A 22,285-nucleotide genomic window follows, 5' to 3' on the forward strand; every position below is an offset into this window, starting at 1 on the left:
GGAGAGTTTCGGTTTTATTCCCGGTGGATGGAGACAATTCCAAAGAGGGTTTGTGAGATGTGTATGCAAGCGCCGTTATGCTCTCTCTCTCTATCTCCCTTCCTATCGAAACGCATAAAAAGCACAAATGGAGCAGCAGATCCACGGGTAAGTGGTGTGTGTCCACTGTGGGCCTACCAAAATAATAAAAAAAGTTCAACCACTTTTTTGTGCGCCCTCCTAGAGAGTGTCGCAGTAGTGACGGACTTGTTTTGTTTCACTTGACCAGCTGGGAACGATCAAAGCGATGATCGAATCCAGTACCGGGGTTCCGGTTTCTCATACACTATCCGCTACCGTCGACGGCGATGGTTTTAATGTTGGCAGATTGTTGTGTTTTATGTGCTGTCTTCTTTCCCTCTTCATATGTTTTTTTTCTTCTCTTTTCTACTTGTCTTTTGTTGCCTACTTCATCGGTTACTACTTCTCAAATCTGGTCACACATTTTACGACCAAACATGGCAAAGCTATCTGCACGATGTGGCGAAAATAAAACACCAGCCAGCCAGCAATCGTCCGTGGTAAGATGCAACCCGACAACATACACAGTGGCGTTACAGAGGTGAGGTGAGGTGCTCCTTTGCCTGAGTTATGCAATGGGCTTACTGACCGGCTGTTGAAGGAGTGCAATGGTCCATCGTAGCATATTTTCGTAATTGATTGTATCGTGGACGCTGCATTGTAACTTCCTGCATTTCCCGCCAGCAACAAAATGGAAAGGAATGTTGAACAATTTGGGGCTGTTAATTGTTGTCTCGTAAAAACATCTCCGGACCGCATTTATTGGCAATGTTCGGTTTACAATTTTCGGTCCCGCACTCGATGAAAGTGAGAAGGGAGATTTGGTTATTTAATACACATCCGTATGCAAATATCCAGTTTTGCCTGCGGCATAAAAATAGCATAAAGTGAAATGTATAAAGCGGGTTGAGTTCGCAGAAATGAATTATTGATTGCGAAAATATGCTGCTGGTGAACAACAAAACAGAGAAAACATTTTGTGCGTTTAGGATCTCATCGCTTTCATTTTTTCTTCTATTTTTGTTGCGGCGAAAAAATACAATTTAGTCAACAACTATACAATAACATATCCCTAGCACTGTAATTATTGTAATACCGTATAACGTCACCAAATTATAGGGTCAACCGAATTCATGCCGTTTCGCACAAAAACATAAAAATAAAACACGCCGCCAAATTATTCAAATTCTTCATGCTGCTCAAAATAGCACACAGGTTGTTCATGCGCGACCCGAAAATAGCTTCTACCTACACCCACGCGGTATTTTCGGAAGTGAGCAAAGAACAACAACAACTAAAAAAATACTTTGTAGCCAAAACTGAGGATGGGCGTCACAGCATGAAAACACACACACGAAACAACACAACACAGAACATACACGTTGAAAGCAATAACAAACGTCTAGCGAAACAAACGGGACTCGCACACGCATCATGCCGATTTTGCTAGGGGTAATCCTTCCCGTGCTCGTCTGCGATGATTCAATGTGATTTGTTTGTACACTAAGCGGCCAGCGTAAATTGAGCCGAACCGAAGGAAGATGACGGGAAGATCGCAAACTGAAATGCTTGTTACGAAGCGTTCCATCTTGTGCAACATTGTTGTTCATTTGGTACACGACCGTATGGGCAAATTTTACAGCTGATTAATTGATACTGACAGCGACGAACCGACAGAATGGGAAAATGGTTTCACTTTTGTTTATGTGATCTTTAGTCGTCGTCGTCGTCGTTGTCCGTGGACCATATACTTCTGCCAATATTGAAGGACGCCCTTCAGCAGTACGCAGCGCAATAATAAATGACCTCATAATTCAAATAACTTGGGAGAAAATTCTTGTCTTAAAACAAGAAGTTGACAATTAATTACATTTTTAAATTCAACACGAAAAGTACATCATTCTTTTGTGTATTGTGGGATTTCATGATAGTATAATAAATGATATAAGAAGTTTACCTTCAATAGTTTAAGGTTTTATTAATAAAAAGGGAGAAAATGCATTCATTGTAATTATAGAATTTTTTGCTGTTAATAATCATAAACTGCATTCTATTTATCAAATAAAAACGAAAAATGTAGAACTTTTCCATTACATTACGCAAATAGGATCTGAAGATTTTTTCCCATACAAATATGAAAAAAAACCTTTTTTTAAAAAAAGGTAAAACTACGTGCAAACTATTTTTCGGCGTAGCATAATATACATAGCATTAAATTTAGCCGTGAATGCTTTGATTCCCTTATCGTTGTGCCGTTTCAATTCCAGAGCTGGTTTGCACTCCAGAATAAGGCAAACATTTGTACAATCGACCTAAGGGTCGGAAAATCCAACTGAAAAAATAAAAGCAAATCGCAGTGAAATGTACCCCGAGATCTTCGAGCGGGATGGTGGGATCGCACCAATTGCAGTTCTCGCCACACAACGAAATCGTCTGCAAACCGAGCCTTTGCACCAACCGTAACCTTCAGCAAGTTCATAGACCCGTGTCGTGAAAATCTCAACAACGCCTCCCACAACTACACAGGCCGTTTGCACGTTTTGCGCTAGTTGGTGGGCAACATTGACTTGCCTGCTGGCCCTACACTTGGTGTGTGTGTGTGTGCATAACGCAAAACATAGCATCCCAACAGACAGGGCAAATCGAACTGTTTCAACCCTCCCCCAGGTTCCCTTTAATCGAGGAGTCCAACAGTTTCTCGCTGCATCTCACTCGCTCACCTCCTACAATTTATGCGAAACACTCTCTTCATCAAGTGCAGCGCTAATCGCGAAAGATGGGCCGCCCGCCACAGCAGCGGCAAACGGCAGTGAAGCAAAAGAGCGGTGCAGAGGGAGAAAATAAAACCTTAAGCGTAAAAATAACAACAGAGCCTTTGCACGCTTGGCAAACGTAAACGTGATCGTTTCTCGTGCGCCTTCCCTCTCGTGCCGCTCCACGGCGGCATCCTTCTCCTCGTCGTCGCACTCGCGGTTGTTTGTGCCTTTTGTTTGGTGGGAGCTCGCGCGATGCGTATGTTAAACGCGTCTTTAGCTTCCTCCCTTCACACCCCGAACAGTGCGAACAAGACGAGGAGGGGGGAAAAGCGAACAGAAAGGCAACACGTTTGTTGCTCGTGACGATCAAGTGTTGTAGAAGGTGCATAAACTAACTGTGAATGATTGTACCATGAGCTGCCAGATGACAAACGCAAAGTGCCGAAAGAAGAAAAAACTGTACTCAAAGGTAAGAAGGAAAGTGATTGGACACCCGTCCAAATGTCCAAATTTATTAATTAATTGAATGACCACCAAAATATGACTAAAATATGACCAAAATATAACTTAATAGTAACTAATTCAAACTGCAGCGTGACCGACATGTGAGCATAAGAAGATTGTAAATCAAACAGACCAATAAATAAAATAATTAAAACCAACAAACTAATAAAAAAAACACAAATGTTTTGATGAATCCATGATTGGATTTTAAACACAAGAAGACTTTGGCGCAGAAAAGCAGACACCACTTCGGAGACAATGATCAGCAAAACCGAAGCAGACGAACGCATGCGAACCGAGAGGGGAAACGGGCGTGCGCCTGGGGAAGGCAATTCGTCGAACAACAGTGCGTTGGCCGAAGAAGATCGGCGAGTGTTCGAAGAGTGCTTTCACTCTCGTTTCTTAACTTCCTCCCAGCAAACACGCCCGCATGCACCCCCCGCCGGGCGCTAACTCTCGCCTGATGCCGGCGTCCATCGGGCGTCTCCATTGCCAAGGCTGTTTGAGCATGCGTATGTGTTAGTATGCGAAAGTATAGGTCGTTGTCTAAAAGGTGTTTTCAGGTTTTTCATTGCTGCTTATTTTTTTTCTCTCTCTCTCGCTATCTTTCGTATGATTTCATTTGTTTTGATTTCATTCCGCAAGCCGCACCACACGCTGCATGCATAGTGGGTAACATTTTTTTTTTGTGCGAGATGAATTTCCACCTTTTGTGGCGTCAGTAGTAGTAATTCCACCAGCAGAGCAACACCAGCTTTAAGCGGTAGGTAATGTTTACCAATTCGGGAGCAATTGTAAGTAACAGAAAGAAAAACCGTAAAACAGGAACGCACAAACAAAAAAGAGCCCAAGACGAAGAGAAACGGTCATCGAAGCACTACACGAGCACGACGCCTCAACCACCATTGCAACAAACTAAGCGCGTTCGAAGTGCTTTGCATATTGCCAAACAGAAAAAAACTACACTTTGTTGTGTGAAAACGCCATACACGGCAAACAAACAAACAAACCGCACAAACAACGTCACGCTAAAACACGGCGAAACGAGAAAAACTCACCCCCTCGGTGTGCTTCAATATTAAAGATTGCAATTAAATAAATAAAACAAAGTTCAACGGCAGGCTGCTGCTGCTGTGTTTGGCAGTCATGCCTCGCTCGCACGGTCATTTCCGGCTTAGAGGGTTTGCGCAGAAGATGAATAAATTACCAACCACAGACGGCGGGACGGGGGAGAGCATAAAGGAGCGAGCGGGATCAAGGCCAGTCATGGCTCGGAAGGCGTAAAACAAGCAGCACTAACCACAGCACCTACGAAACACTGCTCTGCACCCATTCGTTGAATAGTTTACGTGCAAAGGAGCGACCAGGAGCGATAGTTTGCCCAACCTGATGCCCCCGGGGGAGCAAACGAATATGTTGAAAAATTGAAAAGACTGAACTAAACTTTTCAATTCATAATTCCCCCCAAAAAAACGAAAAAAAGAAAACGGACAACAACAAGCATTGCTGAAATAATCCACATTCGCTGGGCATAGAAAACTCGCTCGACTCTTTTTGCCCGAACCAGCAGCAGCTTCCGCGCCAGCTTACGGACGAACCGTGTAAGCGCTGGGCGTCTTTTCCGCGTACGCGTAAAGGGCCACCGACCCTTGAACTTTGTGTGCCCTCCTCCGCACAGGGCGATCGCGTTTTCCACTGGCAATGTGAAAATGGATGCTTTTGTGGTCGTGTGCTCGTGTGGGTGGTGGACTAAACACACACACATGCACACGTCCATAACGCTTACAGTCGATAATAAATCTTCCCAATAAGAGTCGCGCCACCCCACGGTGTAAGTTGGTTGAACATGGCCGAATGTAATGAAATGGGTGAGTGAGGGGGCATGGTCGTTTTCCGGTGTTTGATTTCGCAGATTTCTCATTTCCAATTAATTCTTTAAAATAATTTATTCGTGGACACGACGTGTATAATCTTGAGAACTCCCATTTTCTTTTGAGAACGACTGATCATTTCCTAGATAAGTAAGATCATATCCGAGATCAATCGTAGCATTAGAAGAAAAACAAAAAAAAATGAATTTTACTTTCATTTTCCTTTCCTTGCGTAAACAGACACACCCAAGCTTAATTTCGTATCCTAAATCAGAACACTCTTACACACCGTCAATCACCACATTCCATTCCCATCATAACTGCAAGCCGAACGATTTATGGAATGCAATACTGCGCTCGCTCTCTTTCTCCCTGTCCGCATTCGTTACCGCCAAACTAACAACCTTCCCGCCCAGACAGCCAACCAACTGAGCGTGGCCCAGCCTTGTAAACACAGACAAACACCCCCGTCTAGACGGGCGAAGGAAATGCATTTCTGTGCGCGTGTTCGTGATAGAGTGTAATTTTTACTTTCCCATGCTGTTTACTCCCCTGGCGCGACAACACGCCGGGCGCACCCCTATTTCACCTGAAATGCTTGAGCGGGAGAAAACAAAATGCAAACCTGTAACGGAAGTCAATTTGAACGCAAATCCATTTCTACCCAGTCCTCCCGCCACAAAGTCAACTAGCAGGAAGACAAACAGGACGAACCCTGCGTGCGCGGACGTTTCCTGCACCACCAAGAATCCATCAAGATCCATCGAGCCATATCCTTGAAGGGTACACCGAACGGATAGGGTAGTAAGCAAATGGAAAGAAATTGCATCGACTCTAGCGGCTCTCTGCTTCGGTGCAAAAAGAATGGGAAATGGCTTTTTAAATCAATTATACTACATAGCCGTGCCCCGGCTTCTTCTGTAAACATTTTCTCCCAAGTGGCGTGTTCTAGCCACCCATAGACTAGACTATCGATGAAGCACGTAGCGAGATGTGTAGTAACTTCACTCTCGCCTCTTCATTCATCCGTTGCGAATGAATGAAAGTCTAGCTAGATGGGGATATACACATCGATCGATCGACACTCACCTCAGGATGTTCGGATGCGACAGTTTGTTCAACAACTGCACCTCGCGCAACATGTTGGGCCGGTTAGCGCGCCGTTGATTCATCTTCAGCACCATTACGTCACCGGTCGTCCGATGTGTCACCTGGAAGTAGATACAAAAATGGAGGTAATTAGTAAAGGCGGTTTTTCCACCATCCGGGATGATCTAGCGGAGTAGTATGTAGATTCTAAGATTGCCCACCGTACAGTAAAATCCCCTCCATATTCAGGGGCTGTGAGACATTGCGGCCAAAGCAATTACCGGTGTGCGGTGGAGGCAATTAAGACCACATGATCAAGAGATTTGCGCTCTGACGTTGTTTTAGTTTTGCAGATAACGTTCTCTTTACAGATACATTTAATCTTTGTGGTTTGCAAAAGATGGGGCGAAAAAAATGCAAACATGCATAATGAGCATTTTGTAGGCTAATAAACAGCTTTTAACGGAATGACGTCAGAGCCACCAAAACACCATACAGTACACCAATTTAACTGAATGAGTTACTAAAAAAAATTAAATCTCATACCATAATGCTATATTTTTTTTACGAAAGCCTGAAAATAGTTAATTCTTAACACGAACTAATAATAAGTATGCTACATGTGTCTCAATTATTGTGGATAATAAACCCTAAACTGCAATGATACATACCATTTGTTTCGTTTTTAACATTTTAAAACATTTTGTTAAACATAGGTAAGTATTTCAATCGTTAAGACGTCATCATTTGCTTGTTAGTTAGGTTTGATGGTGTAACTCATTAAATCACAAGAAAAAACAACTCATACCAAGAAAAAACAACTTTTCGTGTTATTAAATCTTGCCTAATAAATAAGCAAATATTATCTGGTGCAAAAATACACTACCAACCTCTAACTCCCACTCACAATAACCCCTGTATTGCTATTTTAACATTGCTGAAGAATTTTGATTTGCACCCCCGCAATACATACAGCCGATGGTGTTGATTGTTTAAAGAAATTTATTAGCACAGCTTATCTTATCGATGTGAATGGGTTTGCAATCGTTGAGGAATTTTTCCATTACGACTGTAAACCAACGCGCAGTCACAGCACAGCCCCGGTTGTTCTAGATCTTTCAACACAAACGTTTCGTTGAACAGAAGGAAAACCCAGAGAAGCATCTCTTTCGCCGTGAGTTTGTCTGCTGTGAGGGAGAAAATAAACCACTATACTCACAGTCAGTGCAACGCTCACATTCGTAAATCTTTCAACAAGGTGCAAATCGGTCCTTCTTTGTAGGGAGATGTGCTCCTCAAGACGAAAAATGTACCGCCGGCGCAAAGGCAATGAACGCATTGCATCGCTCATTAGGGCAACGGCGATTTAATTTATCTCATTACTCGCAAAAAGTTCTGCCACACACACACATATGCACCATTTAAGTCCACTAATGGCCCATCATAAACAGTGCAGTTTGTGTGACAGCACAGGCATTGTACATAAGTGGGAGAGATGGTAGTTTGACAGTTTAAGTTGAACGTTCTGTTAGTGTTATTCGGGTGTGTGTTAAAAACAACAAAATCCGATCATCATCAACGATCACCGTCATGTGAGCCACTAATTGATCACACCCAGCCGAAGGTGACCAGATCGTTACGAGCTTGCACATAGGGGAGAAAGTCATCCAATCGGCCACCGCCGTCTCATCGCAGGACGCTCTCGAAAACAACACACACTCCGGGGTCGGTCGGTTTTGATGCGGCGAACAACACACTCGATAAGATGCTCCCCGTGCCAACCTGCCAACGTGACACGCCCGCCATCATCTCAAGTCCCGCCAACACACTCGCACACATGGGCTTGAAACCGACCGCCCGTTGGGAACGTGTGCGGTGGTGTTGAAAAGCAAGCCCGATAAGAAAGTGCACCATAAATTCCCTCCGAAAAACAACACTCCTCCTGCTCCTGCTGGAGGCTGGTCCGTGTGTGTGTGTGTCGTGCACTAATTGGCCTGCTCGAGTGAAGGTGACGCTCTCCGTATCGAAACCGACCGCTTATCTCAACCGCACACCACCGACGTGCCTTTGCATGCCTTTCAAGCGTGAATTTAAATAGCGCGAGAGCAGCGTTTAGATGGCAGCGGTGAGGAGAGCAGCGATTCCACGACGTCCGCCAGAGTGCTGGGGTATTGTGTGAATTAATCTTTGCAAGTTGTCGCATAACTAATTACCGGATAAAGGGGTGGGAAGCGGGGGTTGAAGGCTCAAGACGCAATCGTTTGAAAATAGATTGTTCCACCTGCAAATGGTGGCCGCGCAGCCAGCGAGCATTACGACGTAAATTTCACGCATTCGCGTTTCGGGTAATGGTCGCCGTCTGATCTTGATCATGACAGGGATTGGAGCGGGGCTAGGCGCCGATCAGTGCGAGAAGATGATTGGGAAGGTGTCCACCACCAGTGGCGCGATGCGGTGTCCGCCTAAAAGGAAAGCTCTCTTTTGGGGGGGTGCATAATTTATGCGCCATACTCACAGCCAGATGAAAATAAACGCGAAGAAAGCGCGGTTTGTGCGGTGGTACGGAAGGCCGCCAGTAGCTGGGTAGATTATTTTTCCGATAACATCCATCTGCTCAGCTGGCGTTGCCTTTTCTTTCTCTCTTTCGCACTGTTTCGGCTGCTGCTGCACTACACTTCACGGTCTTGATTGTGTGGCTTAAATTGGGCGAGAGTTGGCCAGTGGCCGTGAATCTTCGTGTGCGCGCGCGTTCACGGTGTGCACCGAGAAAGGAAAATTAAACCGTCTCCTCTCCCTCGCTCACGCACTATGATGGGGATATGCTTTGGAGGGAAAACGATTCGGAGGTTCATGAACTCAGGCCAGCGAGCTGTCCGCTTGGTTGAATCGGCCCAGAGCCGCACTTTTCCATGATATTTTTTTAATCCGTTGATTTCCATACGAATTATTTTATTCAAATGTGTAAATAATGCTCTTAAAACAGACAATTTAAAACAAATTTAACATAAGCACTTCTTTGGCAGCAGCTTTCATGGTAGAAATGGACTTCAAGTGGCTACTCAGCTAAAGTTAAAAGTTAATCAGTTTCTGCTCGCATCATCGCATCCTCCTTCCATCATATTTTTATGCAAATAAAATCGTTATAGCGCTACACAAACAGCAGCAAATATCTATAATTAAACCACAATTCTAATCAAAGCTTAAACACTAACGACTTCTATCATTTACACCACATTACCGGTGACATCGAACGACCCTTCGGACAGCGAGCAGGCGCGCAAAGGGCGTTTTCCATCGCGTAAACCAACCACACCGGTAAACAACAATTTCCGCACATTGGAAGCGGGCAATTTCGCGATCCGGTTGGTATGTATGTAAGCAAGGCGGAGAAAATGGGGAGGGCAAACGATCGATGACAGTTACCGAAAACCGGAAGTGAACAAACGAACCGGTCCGCGTGCGGTGGCGGCCAATCAATCAACGCTGCACGTTTCCCGGCTTTGCAAAGATGATACACACGCAAACAACGCACTCTATACTACTATCGATTCTGGATGTAGTGATGGGTAATCCTCCGTAGCCCTCCGGAGTTGGAGTCGTCCGAAGTTGAAGTTGGAGTCGTCCGGAGTTGAAGTCGGAGTCATCGGGAGTTAGAGTCATTCGTAGTCGTCTCGAGTCAGAATCGCAGTCGCTCGGAGTCGGAGTCGTCCGGAGTCGTAGTCAGACCGTGGTTTGGACCGTGGTCGGCCAGATCGAAGATGGCCGGAGCAAGGATACTGTCGTCGATAAGTGCTCTTCTTAGAAACAAAGACCTGTTTATGTGATGCACGCGCAAAGCAAAAGATAAAAAACCAAACGAAATGCCACTTTGGATAACTACGACTCCGGACAACTCAGACTTCAATCGACCATGACTCCAATCGATTCCGAATGACTCCAAACTCCAGACGATTTCAACTCCGGACGACTCCAACTTCTGACAATTTAAACTCCGAACGACTTCAGCTCCGAATGACTGTAATTCCGGACGACTTAAACTCAAAACTACTCCAACTCCAAGTGGAACTACTGGTTCTTATATTGCCGGAGTCGTATTTGGAATAACAAAAAAAAACTGAAGTCAGATCGGAGTCATTGCTGCGCTCCACAGAGCACATCACTAGCGCGATAGTGTTATAGCGTACCGTCGAAGCGTTCAAACAAGGCACGACTATCGCAGGTGCCCGTTGTATTTGCGGCAAGATTTGTTTCTACTTTTTTTTCAATCCCAATTTCCGACCCTAAAGCGCTAATCGACTTCCGTCTAGAGTAAAAAGGTAGCGTCAACAGTGGACTGTACGCAAAGAAAAGGAAACCCAAAATAGATTAATTCTGCGACACGCAAGCTATAAAACCTCTGCCCCCCTGTTGTGCCTTAGCCTAAAGCAGGCGTTGCAAAGTTGCGTTGCTTTCCGAAAAGTGCACGAAATTCGATTAATTATAGTCGAAAAATCAAATTAATAAGAAGCGGTGGCAAAGGGACAGGTGGCAAACGCTCACCATCGTTTTAATGCGCTCGAGGGAAATGCTTTTACGAAGAAAGGCTTTTCCTCCTCCCCGGGGTTTGGAGTAACAATGGCAACGCTTTCCCAGCCAAAAAAAAGCCCAAAAACAAACGCCGCATGTCGCAAGATCAATTCCCGATGTATAATTCGCACGAAAGCGAGCGCTGTGGGATAAAATATGCCACCCAAACGGTCGAATTCCATTGATCCCGCGCACCCTGACGCGAACATGCTGGCCCCGCGAGGGCCCAACCGCTTTGTTTTACACTTTCGGTTTTAAGCTGGCTCGCCGCGAATGTGACATGGCTTCGTATTATTTTCGTTATACTTTTGTTTTTAGTTTGTTCACTTCCTTTTCGGCGATTTTCTTCTCCGCTCGCGACCGGCACACAAAACCGGAGAAAGTCGCTCAAAAGTAATAGCATCCTGGGCGAGATCAATTGACGAATGTGAAGGGAGTCGGCGAACCGAAACTTATGTCACTTTGGGTGGCTGCAGTTTTCGCCACCCCGTCACTCCGTTAGCTTTTTTTGAGGAGTGCTGGTTTCCGGTTCGCTCGTATCCGTTCACCCCCGTTCAGAGTCTGGGAGTTTGCGCCGGCAAGTCGAATTGTTTGGACATTTCCTTCCGCCTGCAGGATGTGACACGCGTGAAACACGCGAGTTTGCGAAATCGAAAGTGAAGGCACGAAAACTTTGAACCACTAATTGGTCGCATAATGGGCGTGCCTCGGCTGTCGATCATAATTCGCGGATGCAAAAAAAATAAAAAAGAACTACACCACTGCCAAACATCGTTTTCGCGTGTACCGTGAAGCAAACAAGGAAATGATCAAAATTTCAAACTGTGAAAAGGCTAATGGGTCAATTTTGTTTCCTCTCACCCTGTACACGTGCACTTAAAGGCACGCGTGGAAACGTGGAACTTCGCGCCCGGGCGGCAAACGCACCTTTGAGAAGCGCACCGAGCGCAAGTGCATTTTCCAAGTGCACCTACGTCAATAGCCGACAATTGTGGTGTGATGCTGCTGCAACAACGATAATAGACTGATCGAAACGATGGAAATATACGGCCACGCAATGGGAGGCGAGATCTGAAATCTTAATCACAACTTGTTTACCAAGCCACTCCTTCCACCTGTTGGGCGGTATTCACTCGATCCCCCGTCCATCATAATTCCCTTTGGACGATCCCAACGCTAATTAATACGATTGCTTACGAAACGGCGGGCTGAGAAGGACGCATGTGGGATGTGTAAAAAAGAGAAGCAACGCGGCCATCAGCGCACCCCGCCAAACAGCCTATTGTTTCAGCATCGATTTTTACGAGGGTTAAGCTATAAACATCGATCATGGGAAAAAGAAGGGCGCTATCCTTATCATTCGCGGGGTGGATTTGATATGCGGCTTTACGTATCGATCCACAAACACCACACCACCACACTCTGCTGTAGTGCGCGATTACGAAAGCTTAATTGGAACGAACTTTGTAGACATATACAACGCGTCTATAATTTGTACCTATTAATGCAATGTTAATGATGATGATGATGGCGAAGATGAAACGAATATACAATGTGCCAATGCTATAAAAATTTTGAAACTATCTCTGTAGCATACAAATGATGTTAGTAGTGTTGCAATATCATAAAGGTTGGACACAAAAGTTGATGGCGATGAAATAGAAGAAAAAAAAGAATAAAAAACGAATGTGTCTGTAGCTAACGAAAAAAAAACAATTAAACATCTGCTCTTACATAAAACTAAAAATATTAAAAGGTGCAAATAAAAATCGGGTTTGTAGTAGGTTTTTCGTTCCCAGTGTACCAGATCCAATGTTGATTTAGACAGGAATAAAACAAACATTTAAACTGCTACTCTTCTACTGCATCTATGCTACTGCAATTAATGCTAATAGAATAAAAAGTACTACTACGTTTATTACTATCATCACTTTCACATCCTTTTTTTTTCTTTTTTTTTAACAATTACTATTACTATATTAAGCTAATTATTGACTGCTTTTGACTCACAAACATGTCAAAACACAGATTTTTTCAATGTAAGCAGCTGTTACTACTACTAACACAAATACAACATAGTACATAGTGTAAAACATCAACTAATACTACAACGATTTCTACCACTACTACTACCACTAATGCTACAATAACAACTACTATTGCCACCATCAAATTACTAGTAATATTAGCACTATCGCTACTATTACTATTACTACTACTACTACCAAGATCATGCTACTATTGTTGCAACTACTACTACTACTAAAAGCCTGCTGCTATTGTTGCAACTACTAATACTGCTAAGAACATGCTACAATTGTTGCAACTACTACTACTAAGATTCTGCTACTATTGTTGCAACTACTACTACTATACATACAGTAGGAGTTATATGCTAACCAGTAGGGCTTGACTTTATTTCTACCATTACTACCATTACTACCACTACTATTACAACTGAGATTACTGTTTTTTTGGCAGTTACTAAGAATATTTCTACTACTGATTCTACTATCCACACTAGTGCATCATCATCAACTATCATTACATCTCTTTCTACTTATGCCACTACCAATGGGATCTACGACGGCCTATCACCACCCCCACATCACAAGGCGTATCATAACGGCGAATCAAACCATCGATAGCTTAGATCCGGCATTCGACCTCGAACACGAACGCACAACATGCATTCGATTGCCAATGGGGTCACGAGTGCAGGCTTGCGCCATGTACGCTACCTCCCACATGCACACATCTCCTCCTTTCGTGCGTAAAGCAGACGCGTGAACTGGCAATGGAATGCGTGTGAGGTGGGTACTTGGTGCCCGTTTCGAGGTTGGACCATCGTTCGCGGCTTCTTCACGTTCACGCGTATGACACTTTGCCGAACGCCTTCGGATTAGCGCCGCCAGCGTAGAAGCCGCGAGAACCGTAAGAAGCCGGATGAATTAGATAGGCTGGTTGGTAGCCGTTGGTGCAGTGAGTAGCAGCAACGGCAACATCAACGACATCATCCGCTACCGTACGCCTTCCGATGGATGGATTCCGCCTGGCGCCGTTACGCATCGAGCTTCAAGGGCGTAACTGTCGAACGTCGATTAAATCCATCGGATGCGCTTATGCGGTGTGGTGGGGCTAAACTGAACGAAAGCAACAAAAACACCACCCATAGATCCTCCTCCACTCAAACGACTATCTAGAAGCCCCCGCTAATGATGTAATGATGCAATCGCATACGAAAGAGAATCGATTCGATTCTCGTTCGCGTTCTAGATTATTTCCACGGGCGTCATTTGTGGTTTGACTTGGTCCGGGAAGAAATAGAACCGGGCGTCATCTTGGTGATGATTACCTACTCTTTTTTTTGCGCTGCCAATATTCTAGAACCATGCCCATAGCAACGGAGCTTCATAGCAACAGAGCCAGCTGTTTCTCAATGAAAAGCTTCCCATTCCAGCTGCACTTCCTAACCTTTTCCCGTGAATAGCATGGACGTTCTTGGCAGTGTTTCGTTTTCACCATCTCCTTCCTTTTGCCAACCTTTTTTTGCGTTTTTTTTCTCTTTATCTTTGCTCACAGCCTAAAAAGCGTGGGAGCTCTCGTTCAAAATTTGTGCTGATTTGTTACACTTTTGCCGGCCGCCAGTTTTCCCCAGCTCCCAACAGCCCTCTTCTTTACTCCGAGCCGGTCGTGGCAGAGGGAGCAATATGTATATGCAAGTCGTTTATTTTAACCATCTTCCTGCCCATCGCGTTCCAGTTGGATGAGCTGTTTTCTTTTTCCGTTTCGAGGAGTTTCCGAGCCGGCACTCGCACATTTTTATCCATGCTCTCTGGGGGAAGGGAGACGCGTTCACCCGCTGTTTTCGGGGAACGTGGGGAAAATTTATGTTTTTCTTCAACGCACGGGGAAATCCACCGCACGCTCATGGACGAAAGTCCCTCTGCCGGGTTTGGAAGAAATTCGTAGCCGGCTTATGGGTGTGGGAAGATGGAGCGTACACACGAAAGAACTGCGCCAGTGAGTGTGTGTGTGCGAGCGAACGTAGCAGTGGGTCAGTGTGTCGATGGATGTTGCATTTTCTTTCATTCTCATTCGCTTTCCCGAGCCCGGTTATCCGAACGCTGACCGCCGGTATCGGAGTAGTTGCAGGATGGAGAGAGAGAGACAACATCAAATCAACACCACACCACATGCTTTCTCCTGTACGACGGGGGGAGAGAAGGGGGAAGGGGTTTCAGGGGACGAAGGGTACGTGATTGATCACGTCCCACATGCTCCAACCGAGGGCAGCCGCGCCGGCAACTGTGGAATGAGGCAAGAATGTGGCAAGGAAATCGTAACCGTCCCTCTATCCAACCCAAGTCACCAACCGTTGCGTAAGCTGATGCAACGGGAGCACCACGAGCGGTCCGAGGTTTTGTTTTTCACGCCAGGATGGCCTTCCCTTTCCGGCCACGCCAGGGCACGGCTTTTCCGCCTGCCACTGAGGGTGTGTATGCGGACTGTTTGGGGATTTTAAAGCAGAACATATTGCATGCGTTTTCATTCTCTCCTTTGGTGACCTACGCACAGTGTCCCTTTTCGCTTTGCCCTAGTTTTTGAGCGCGAAAGTAACGCAACCGGATAACACGCGATACTGTTATTGTGTCACAGGTTTCGTGTTACATTATGTGCTGTTTTCTTTTTATTTATAAAATTAGAATCCAAACGAAGTAATCCAAACAAGCGTAGAAGTACCTGAAATGAGTAGATACAGTTCGCGTACTCTTTTAACTTATTTATCGTTAAATTGCATCAGAATTTATGAGAATGAGAATGCTAATGGGTTATAAATCGATCTATACCGGTTGCCTAAATTGCTCGTCAAAAATACGCCTCTTCATCGACATCAAACGGTCAGCCAACATTAACACACATGACAAAACAATATTTTAACATAAGCACATCCCGTAAAGCACAAACAATTCTCGCCGATCTCTAAAACCCACAACTCAATCTGTGCACCATCCGCGACTCCAAGCATCTCTCTTTTCACTTTCCTCGAGCGTCCCAGCTTTCGCTGCGTTTGCATTCCCTGACGCGCAACCTGATGGATGAAGACTTCATCCCGAACAGAAAACCTTCCCAAACTCCCTTCAGCTTCACTCGGGGGGCATGGTAAAAGCGTAAATAAACACCGCGGTAGAGAAAAAGCCGCCTACCCAGAGCATAAATAGCATCGAGCGGGGCCATGTAGGACGGGCAAATGAAGCCATCATCGTACGTGGCGGCAGCGGCTGCCGATTTCTTCATTTGATGTTCATCCGCCAGACTGCTCTATACAGCTTCCAGGGCACGGTTGGGGGACAACAAAAAAAACCTACCCCCAATACACTGACGTCTCTCGCCCTGGGGTAATCAGATTTTCCGCTCATCTGCTCTCGCTCACGTTTTGTGTCACGGTAATTTTACCGAGCAATTGTGTGCGTAGCCCCTGGTGCAAACCCGATCCTCTGCTGCACGGAGTACCAACGCACCAATCGGACGATCCTCTCCCAGTGCATCATGGCAGCATCTTGCACGCGTGCTTTCCGCAGGCAAATCCCGCGCGTTCTAAATCGCTCGTTAGCCCAGTTTCTCCGTAGCTGGGATCAACAGGGAGCTGATGTTATTTTTAAAACAAATGCATTTCCTTCGCCCGAACTGCACAGCAAAACTGCACGATCAGCGCAGTTCTCAAAACGCATCTTGTCTAAGTGGGTTCCATGTTTGGCGCAGCCGCTTCTGGTGAAATATTAACATTTTGATTCACTTCTCCATCTTAGATCATCTTACATCTATGTGCAACACGGGGGCAATGTATCGTGGAGGGCAAAACAGAGGTACAGAGGATCAACCTCCAGCGTCAACTTCCAACTTAAAACAATTTACCTTATTACATTATACTATATTCACCTTTTACCCACAAGCAAAATTTCAGGTTAGTAAAGGTTTGACTCATGGTTTCGATGTTTTCAGCAATTGGATCGCGTCGTTAGAAGTTATTGACTGTAAATATATAAATATCAGCACACGAAATGATATATCTGAAAACATCATTTCCTGGCATCAGACGCCTCTCTATCATTAGAAAGAAACGAGCCAATGACGCTGACAAAAACCTCGATTGTTGAGGCAATAATTTAAAGAAATGAGCCTTATGACTCCGTTAGAAACAAGCATCGGGTATTAAATTATCAAATCATAAGTTCTTACGAGTACTGCTAATTTTCGGTAAATATCTAAAAGATTGAATTCAATTCATGTTTCTTTAGCAGCTTTCCTATAATTTGATCCGCTCTTGCCCACCCATACCTCTAATTTAACAGCAATCATCTGGAGTCGAGCAATTTCATGTGACCAAATTTGTTGCGTTCCATTTACGGCTGAAATCGATTTTACTTTCGCAATCCCCCTGTTCCACGTTTGCTACCATTAATGCCGGGCACCCTAAAGTAGCAATTGATTCCCATAATCATCGCAGCATTCCACACTGCTTCTCTCATTTTTGCATCCATTTTTCGCTGCTGCTTCCACTTTTCCACCCATGGACGCACGCAAATCCAACGCAAATTAACATTCCTCCCTCCCGCCTCATTGGCAAGCAGAATCACATTCTTTCGGTACGCTCCGGTAAGTAATCTTAGGTCCCGCCAAGGTAAAAATGATGTCACACAGGCGCACGCACTGGCCTACCGAGCGATAAAACCGCAACAACCGCCACAGCGCGCCGTTCGTACTTGATCGCCAAGGCCTAGATCATTGATGATGCTGTAAGACTGGGCGGAGATGACATTATGCCCCGCACCATGCGGGACGAATAGAAACTGGTTACTCCACAACACTATCGGTACAGTAGCGCCCTCCCGGCCGGTGCAAATCGGCAACATGATACTGTGTCTGTAAAACCGGCCAGAAAACCGATAACGAAAGAAAGATGGAGAGCCCTTAGACAGCGCTTTCCGCTGCCACTTTGCGCGACAGTGTCGAGGTAATCATCGGTTGTTCCTTGGTGACAAGCCCTTTCGCCCTCGGTCGTTCGGTCGTTTACGCATGAGCGACAGCACAATTGTGGAATTTCATCATTTTGCAATTTCATAATCGGTTATCCAGCCGGGGAAGTTGCTACATTCCCTTTCTCCCCACACTTGTCGAATCGCGGAGGGAGAAAAACTTTATTTCCAAACGAATTCTTCCTCCGAAGCTGATCGCACGAGATCACAAACTTCCGAAGAATTGTAACCAAACACAGAGCGATGCAACCGAACGTTCTAAGAGAACTGTAATGAGTTCGAAAATAGTACCGGCGGCAAATAGCTAAATTTCAAGCACCGTAACCTTGACGGAATAGCTGTGTGTTTTCCCTTTCTTTTTCGCGCACCCTTTTTCCCCCCTACACGTGTGTTTGCATGCCATTGCTGAGCGTCGCGAAAGTCACACTCGTACACAGTCCACCGGTACGACAGGGCGCGACGACTACTAACCGTCGATTCCAATTCCCACGCTCGAGTTACCGTACCCTTCTCCCGGTGTGGGGTAGGAGGAGACAGCTACCGTCGTTAACGTCGATTCAATTGACGGTAAACGATTGCATCTCCGGTTGGTGGGGTTCACACAAAAAGAACCCCCTGAGCGGACAGATTGCCTTTGAATTCCTGCGCCATATTCGGCAGTTCAGGGATGTTGAATGTCGCGCCTGAATGAGCATTATTTCATTAGTTTGTGAACCCGTCCACCCGCCAGCACATCCCCTGGCGACACATTAGTATGATGACCCTGAGGGGGAGGGGTAAGGGGTACCCTGCTGGAGATACCGTCTGTCGGTCCCCAATTGTCACCGTCCGACCTCATGCGTCATTGCTGGAAGCTTGTGAAGTGGAAGGAAAATGAAAGCGTCCCGTCCCGATTGGTCCGTGCGTCCGCGTGTGCTTCGGCAGCATTTCGTGAGACGCTTTTGTGCTCCATCATTTTGTCCACCGACGGCTGCCCAAAATGGAGCATAGGAGAATACAAAATCGAGCACAACGCTGTGGCCTTCCGATGTCATACACAAGCGCGCCATATTTGAAATATGGCCTCAGAAAATCTTCAACCACGCTTGCCGACCTGCCAGCATCGCGGTACTTACAGCGAACACTTGACATGGCGGATGGTTTTCCTCAACGAAACGACAAATTGGCTTGTTTTTTTAAAGTCATCCGAGCAGCGTGGCTTGTCGTGTGCATCGCTACAAGTATTCGCCGCGGCGTCACAACAGAGCGCAGTGTGGCTGAAGCATGCCGTAAAATTGGCAAAGGACCGTTACTCGGTCAGCACTCGAATGTCTAACCGCTCTCGCTAGGTGAGCGAAAAAGAGACAACGCACACATTGGTTTACCAGGGGCGGAAAACCCAGTTGCCGGAAAATGTAGAGCATCGCGGGCAAAAAACACACACACTCGAAATATTCCAGCGTCCTAAGGCATGCTAGCCGGCTGGCTGGCGGGGTATTCGGACGGGACCAGCATGGTGCGGGATGGTGTCTTGCTGCTCCCCCTGTTGTGACTGTGCACTCTCGTGAGCGGCGGCCTCAATGGCGGAAAAATTCGCAAAACCCCAAATCGCACCAATCCGCACCGAGAGCCAGGCGTGCCGAACGAACGGTGCTTTTGGTTCACTCTCGCAGAAAAGCGAAACTGGAGCGATGGTTATGTGGTGATGCACTTTCCACCGGCCGCGCACTCCACTTGGCAAAGAGCACTTCCAAAGGCAGGCCCGGCCTAATCTTGCGACTGTGCGAATTTTGGATCGTCCCCGCTGGGTACGGTGCTGTCTTTCTCTTTCTCTGTGTCTCTCTTTGCACGTCCCCTGGGTGGTTACGATGTTGGCGGGATGCTTTGTGCCGGAAACTGTGGTTGCGATGCTTTCCCAGTACGTTCGTTCGCTAACGGGAGTAGTACACGAACAACGTAGCGCTGCGAGTGCTCAAGTATCATTATGGTGTACTTTCAAAACGTGTAATTAAAAAAAGACTGTGAGTAAAAATCAACATGGAAAGGAAAATAGGGCTGGAGGCAAAAACTGGAAAACGAAAACAAAATGTTAAGAAAACATAAACATATTAGGGGAAAGGAACGAATATAGTAAAAACACATAAGTCAAGCAAACAAGCAAAGCGAGTTTACAAACTGTTTTACGCTCTTTTGCTACCTTTGGTGCAAATCAAGATTGTACTGTAGGTTTGTTGACTAACATTCAGACAGAAGCGTGAACTTCGCTTGTAACAAGTCAATTGATTAATGTGCCACTCAAAAATAAAACAATTGGATGTGCTTTCGCACTCCACACTTTGTTTATTGGCTCGAGGTCACCTGAAAGATAATAAATAAAACAGTCCAGTGGACTCTTCCTAAGTACCCGTTGCTGACCTACCCGAAAACAACACGAATATGCAGTTTTCCATGGTAAATGGTTAAAAAAACAAAAACATGGCACAAATACCTTCGGCTGCCTAATAATTGACAGCACAGTAAGTGAGTAAACAAATAAACATTTCCGCCATAGCATCGCTTCAATGTGCCGAACGTCACGACCCACTCCTCCTTCTTGTGCAGTCGATTGCTTTTTTAGGGTCACAAAATCAATAACGAATCCCGCTCGCAATCGACCGGTTCGTTCGACCCGGTGAGTGCGCAGGGGGTGGGGGAGGTGATATACGTCGAAGTGCTGTAAAAGTAAACACTCGTTAAAGTGCATTGCTGTATGTCGGCGGCAAATATTTACACCCCCATGAAGCGGCGGCCGACGTAGGACGCGACACCACTGTGTGTGTGACCCACATCGGTGGACACAGGCTGTCTGTCGGTCTGTCTATCAAAACGATGCACCTCGTCACCATACACCGTGCCGCGGCGTGTACAACTTAATTAAACGACAAACAAAATGCTACACCAAGGTAGGCTTATGGGTTTGGGAAATTTGGGAAATCTTTGGCAGGCAGGATGGAAAACAATCACCAGCTACTTAAACCTTCTTACCCCCCGCAGGATAGCTCTTAGATACAGTGTGATACAGTTGAATGTAAAGCACTAATTATTGTAACACCTTAAAAGGGATTACATAAACAAGGCTAAGTCAGTTTTTCGTCGCCCACTTAACCGGCGCACGCATTTCGTCGTTGTTTTTCCGCGCGAACGTAACAAAACGCCCTCGCTCAACCCCGAAACGAGACCCTTCAGTGGGTTTCGTTGTTTTTCCTTTCGACTAACGAAGCTTGATTGATCAAAAGCAGGCCTGGACGGGGGTGGTTGAAAAGCTTAGCTGAAAACCTTTCTCTTCGCGTGTGTGTAAGCATTTGAACTACTAGGAAAATGCACTCAATAGCCAAAGTAAGCAAGATGGCAAACAGGCGGCAGAGCAAAATGGAAAGAAAAACTACTAAAAATTCCCCACTCCACTCGCTCGAAACGTTTCATTGACACCTGCAAATGAGCAAACAAACAAACTAGCAAACCAAACTATCTACGGGTGGGCCACCGTTTCCCGGTCAATCACACGCACACACACACGCAGGGCGCTGGGCAAATACGTAACCGCTCCAAACCGCAAAACTTATTATGACAATCGCACCAGCCCGGGAGTGCGCGCAGCGAAACCGTTTCGCACACACTCATCTCCCACCGTTGCCATCATCGATCTGTGCAAGGGAGAAATGTGTGAAAGAAACACACTGTAAGACACTAAAACACTGGCGTGCATTACATTAGCAAAGGCCCTACCGGCACCAATGCAAGTCAAATCTCCAATGAAACAAAACGCAACACTGCTGCATTCGGTACGGGGAGAGCAAAGCAAATACACGAAAAACGAAACGAAACTAAGCGATGGCGCGAAAACCATTTCCCGATTTAAATTTTGCAACTTTTTACACAACCCAAACGCCACCGTGCGGGGCACATGGTACGGCGTAAATTAATGGATCGCTTTTGGCTGTATCTCTTTCTCCCGATAGGATTTAAAATCGTTTGCCTTTTAATACGTTTTGTTTCGGAAGTGGGAAACAGTCTATTGGATTGGGCCACCAAAATAGCCGGGACAAGGCGGGCGCATCAGCTATTGTTTGTGTGGAGAAGTGTACATACTGATACATTGCGCAATTGAGTATACTTTTCCACGCGTTCGATTGAGTTATGCAAATAAATGTTTAGTGAAAGAGTACGCATTAGTGCTTGTTCCAGTAGCCTCATCAGTTAACAGTAAAGATTCCTAATTAATGTCCCATAATGCTCACTAATTAATAGCAACCAATGGGCAATGCGTTAACCAAACGCTCGCCGCATAGACTACAAAGTAAATTAAAAATTAGCCCCATGATACAAGTGTCCCTTATCCCGGGAAGATGTACACCCAGCGATACGCTTTAACATAGTTACATGA

General features: G+C 45.7%; 1 protein-coding gene across 3 annotated transcripts in view; it reads right to left on the reverse strand.

Annotated features, from left to right (window-relative positions):
- Positions 1–22,285, reverse strand: part of LOC120902728 — a 64,100-nt gene that overhangs the window by 16,385 nt on the left and 25,430 nt on the right. For all 3 annotated transcript variants that reach the window (XM_040311717.1, XM_040311727.1, XM_040311732.1), the window contains exon 3: positions 6,281–6,402. In XM_040311717.1, coding sequence (XP_040167651.1) covers positions 6,281–6,402 — 122 coding nt within the window. The remainder of the gene's footprint in view (positions 1–6,280; positions 6,403–22,285) is intronic.

Source organism: Anopheles arabiensis, chromosome 2 (genome assembly GCF_016920715.1).
Source record: "Anopheles arabiensis isolate DONGOLA chromosome 2, AaraD3, whole genome shotgun sequence".
NCBI classification, from domain to species: domain Eukaryota; kingdom Metazoa; phylum Arthropoda; class Insecta; order Diptera; family Culicidae; genus Anopheles; species Anopheles arabiensis.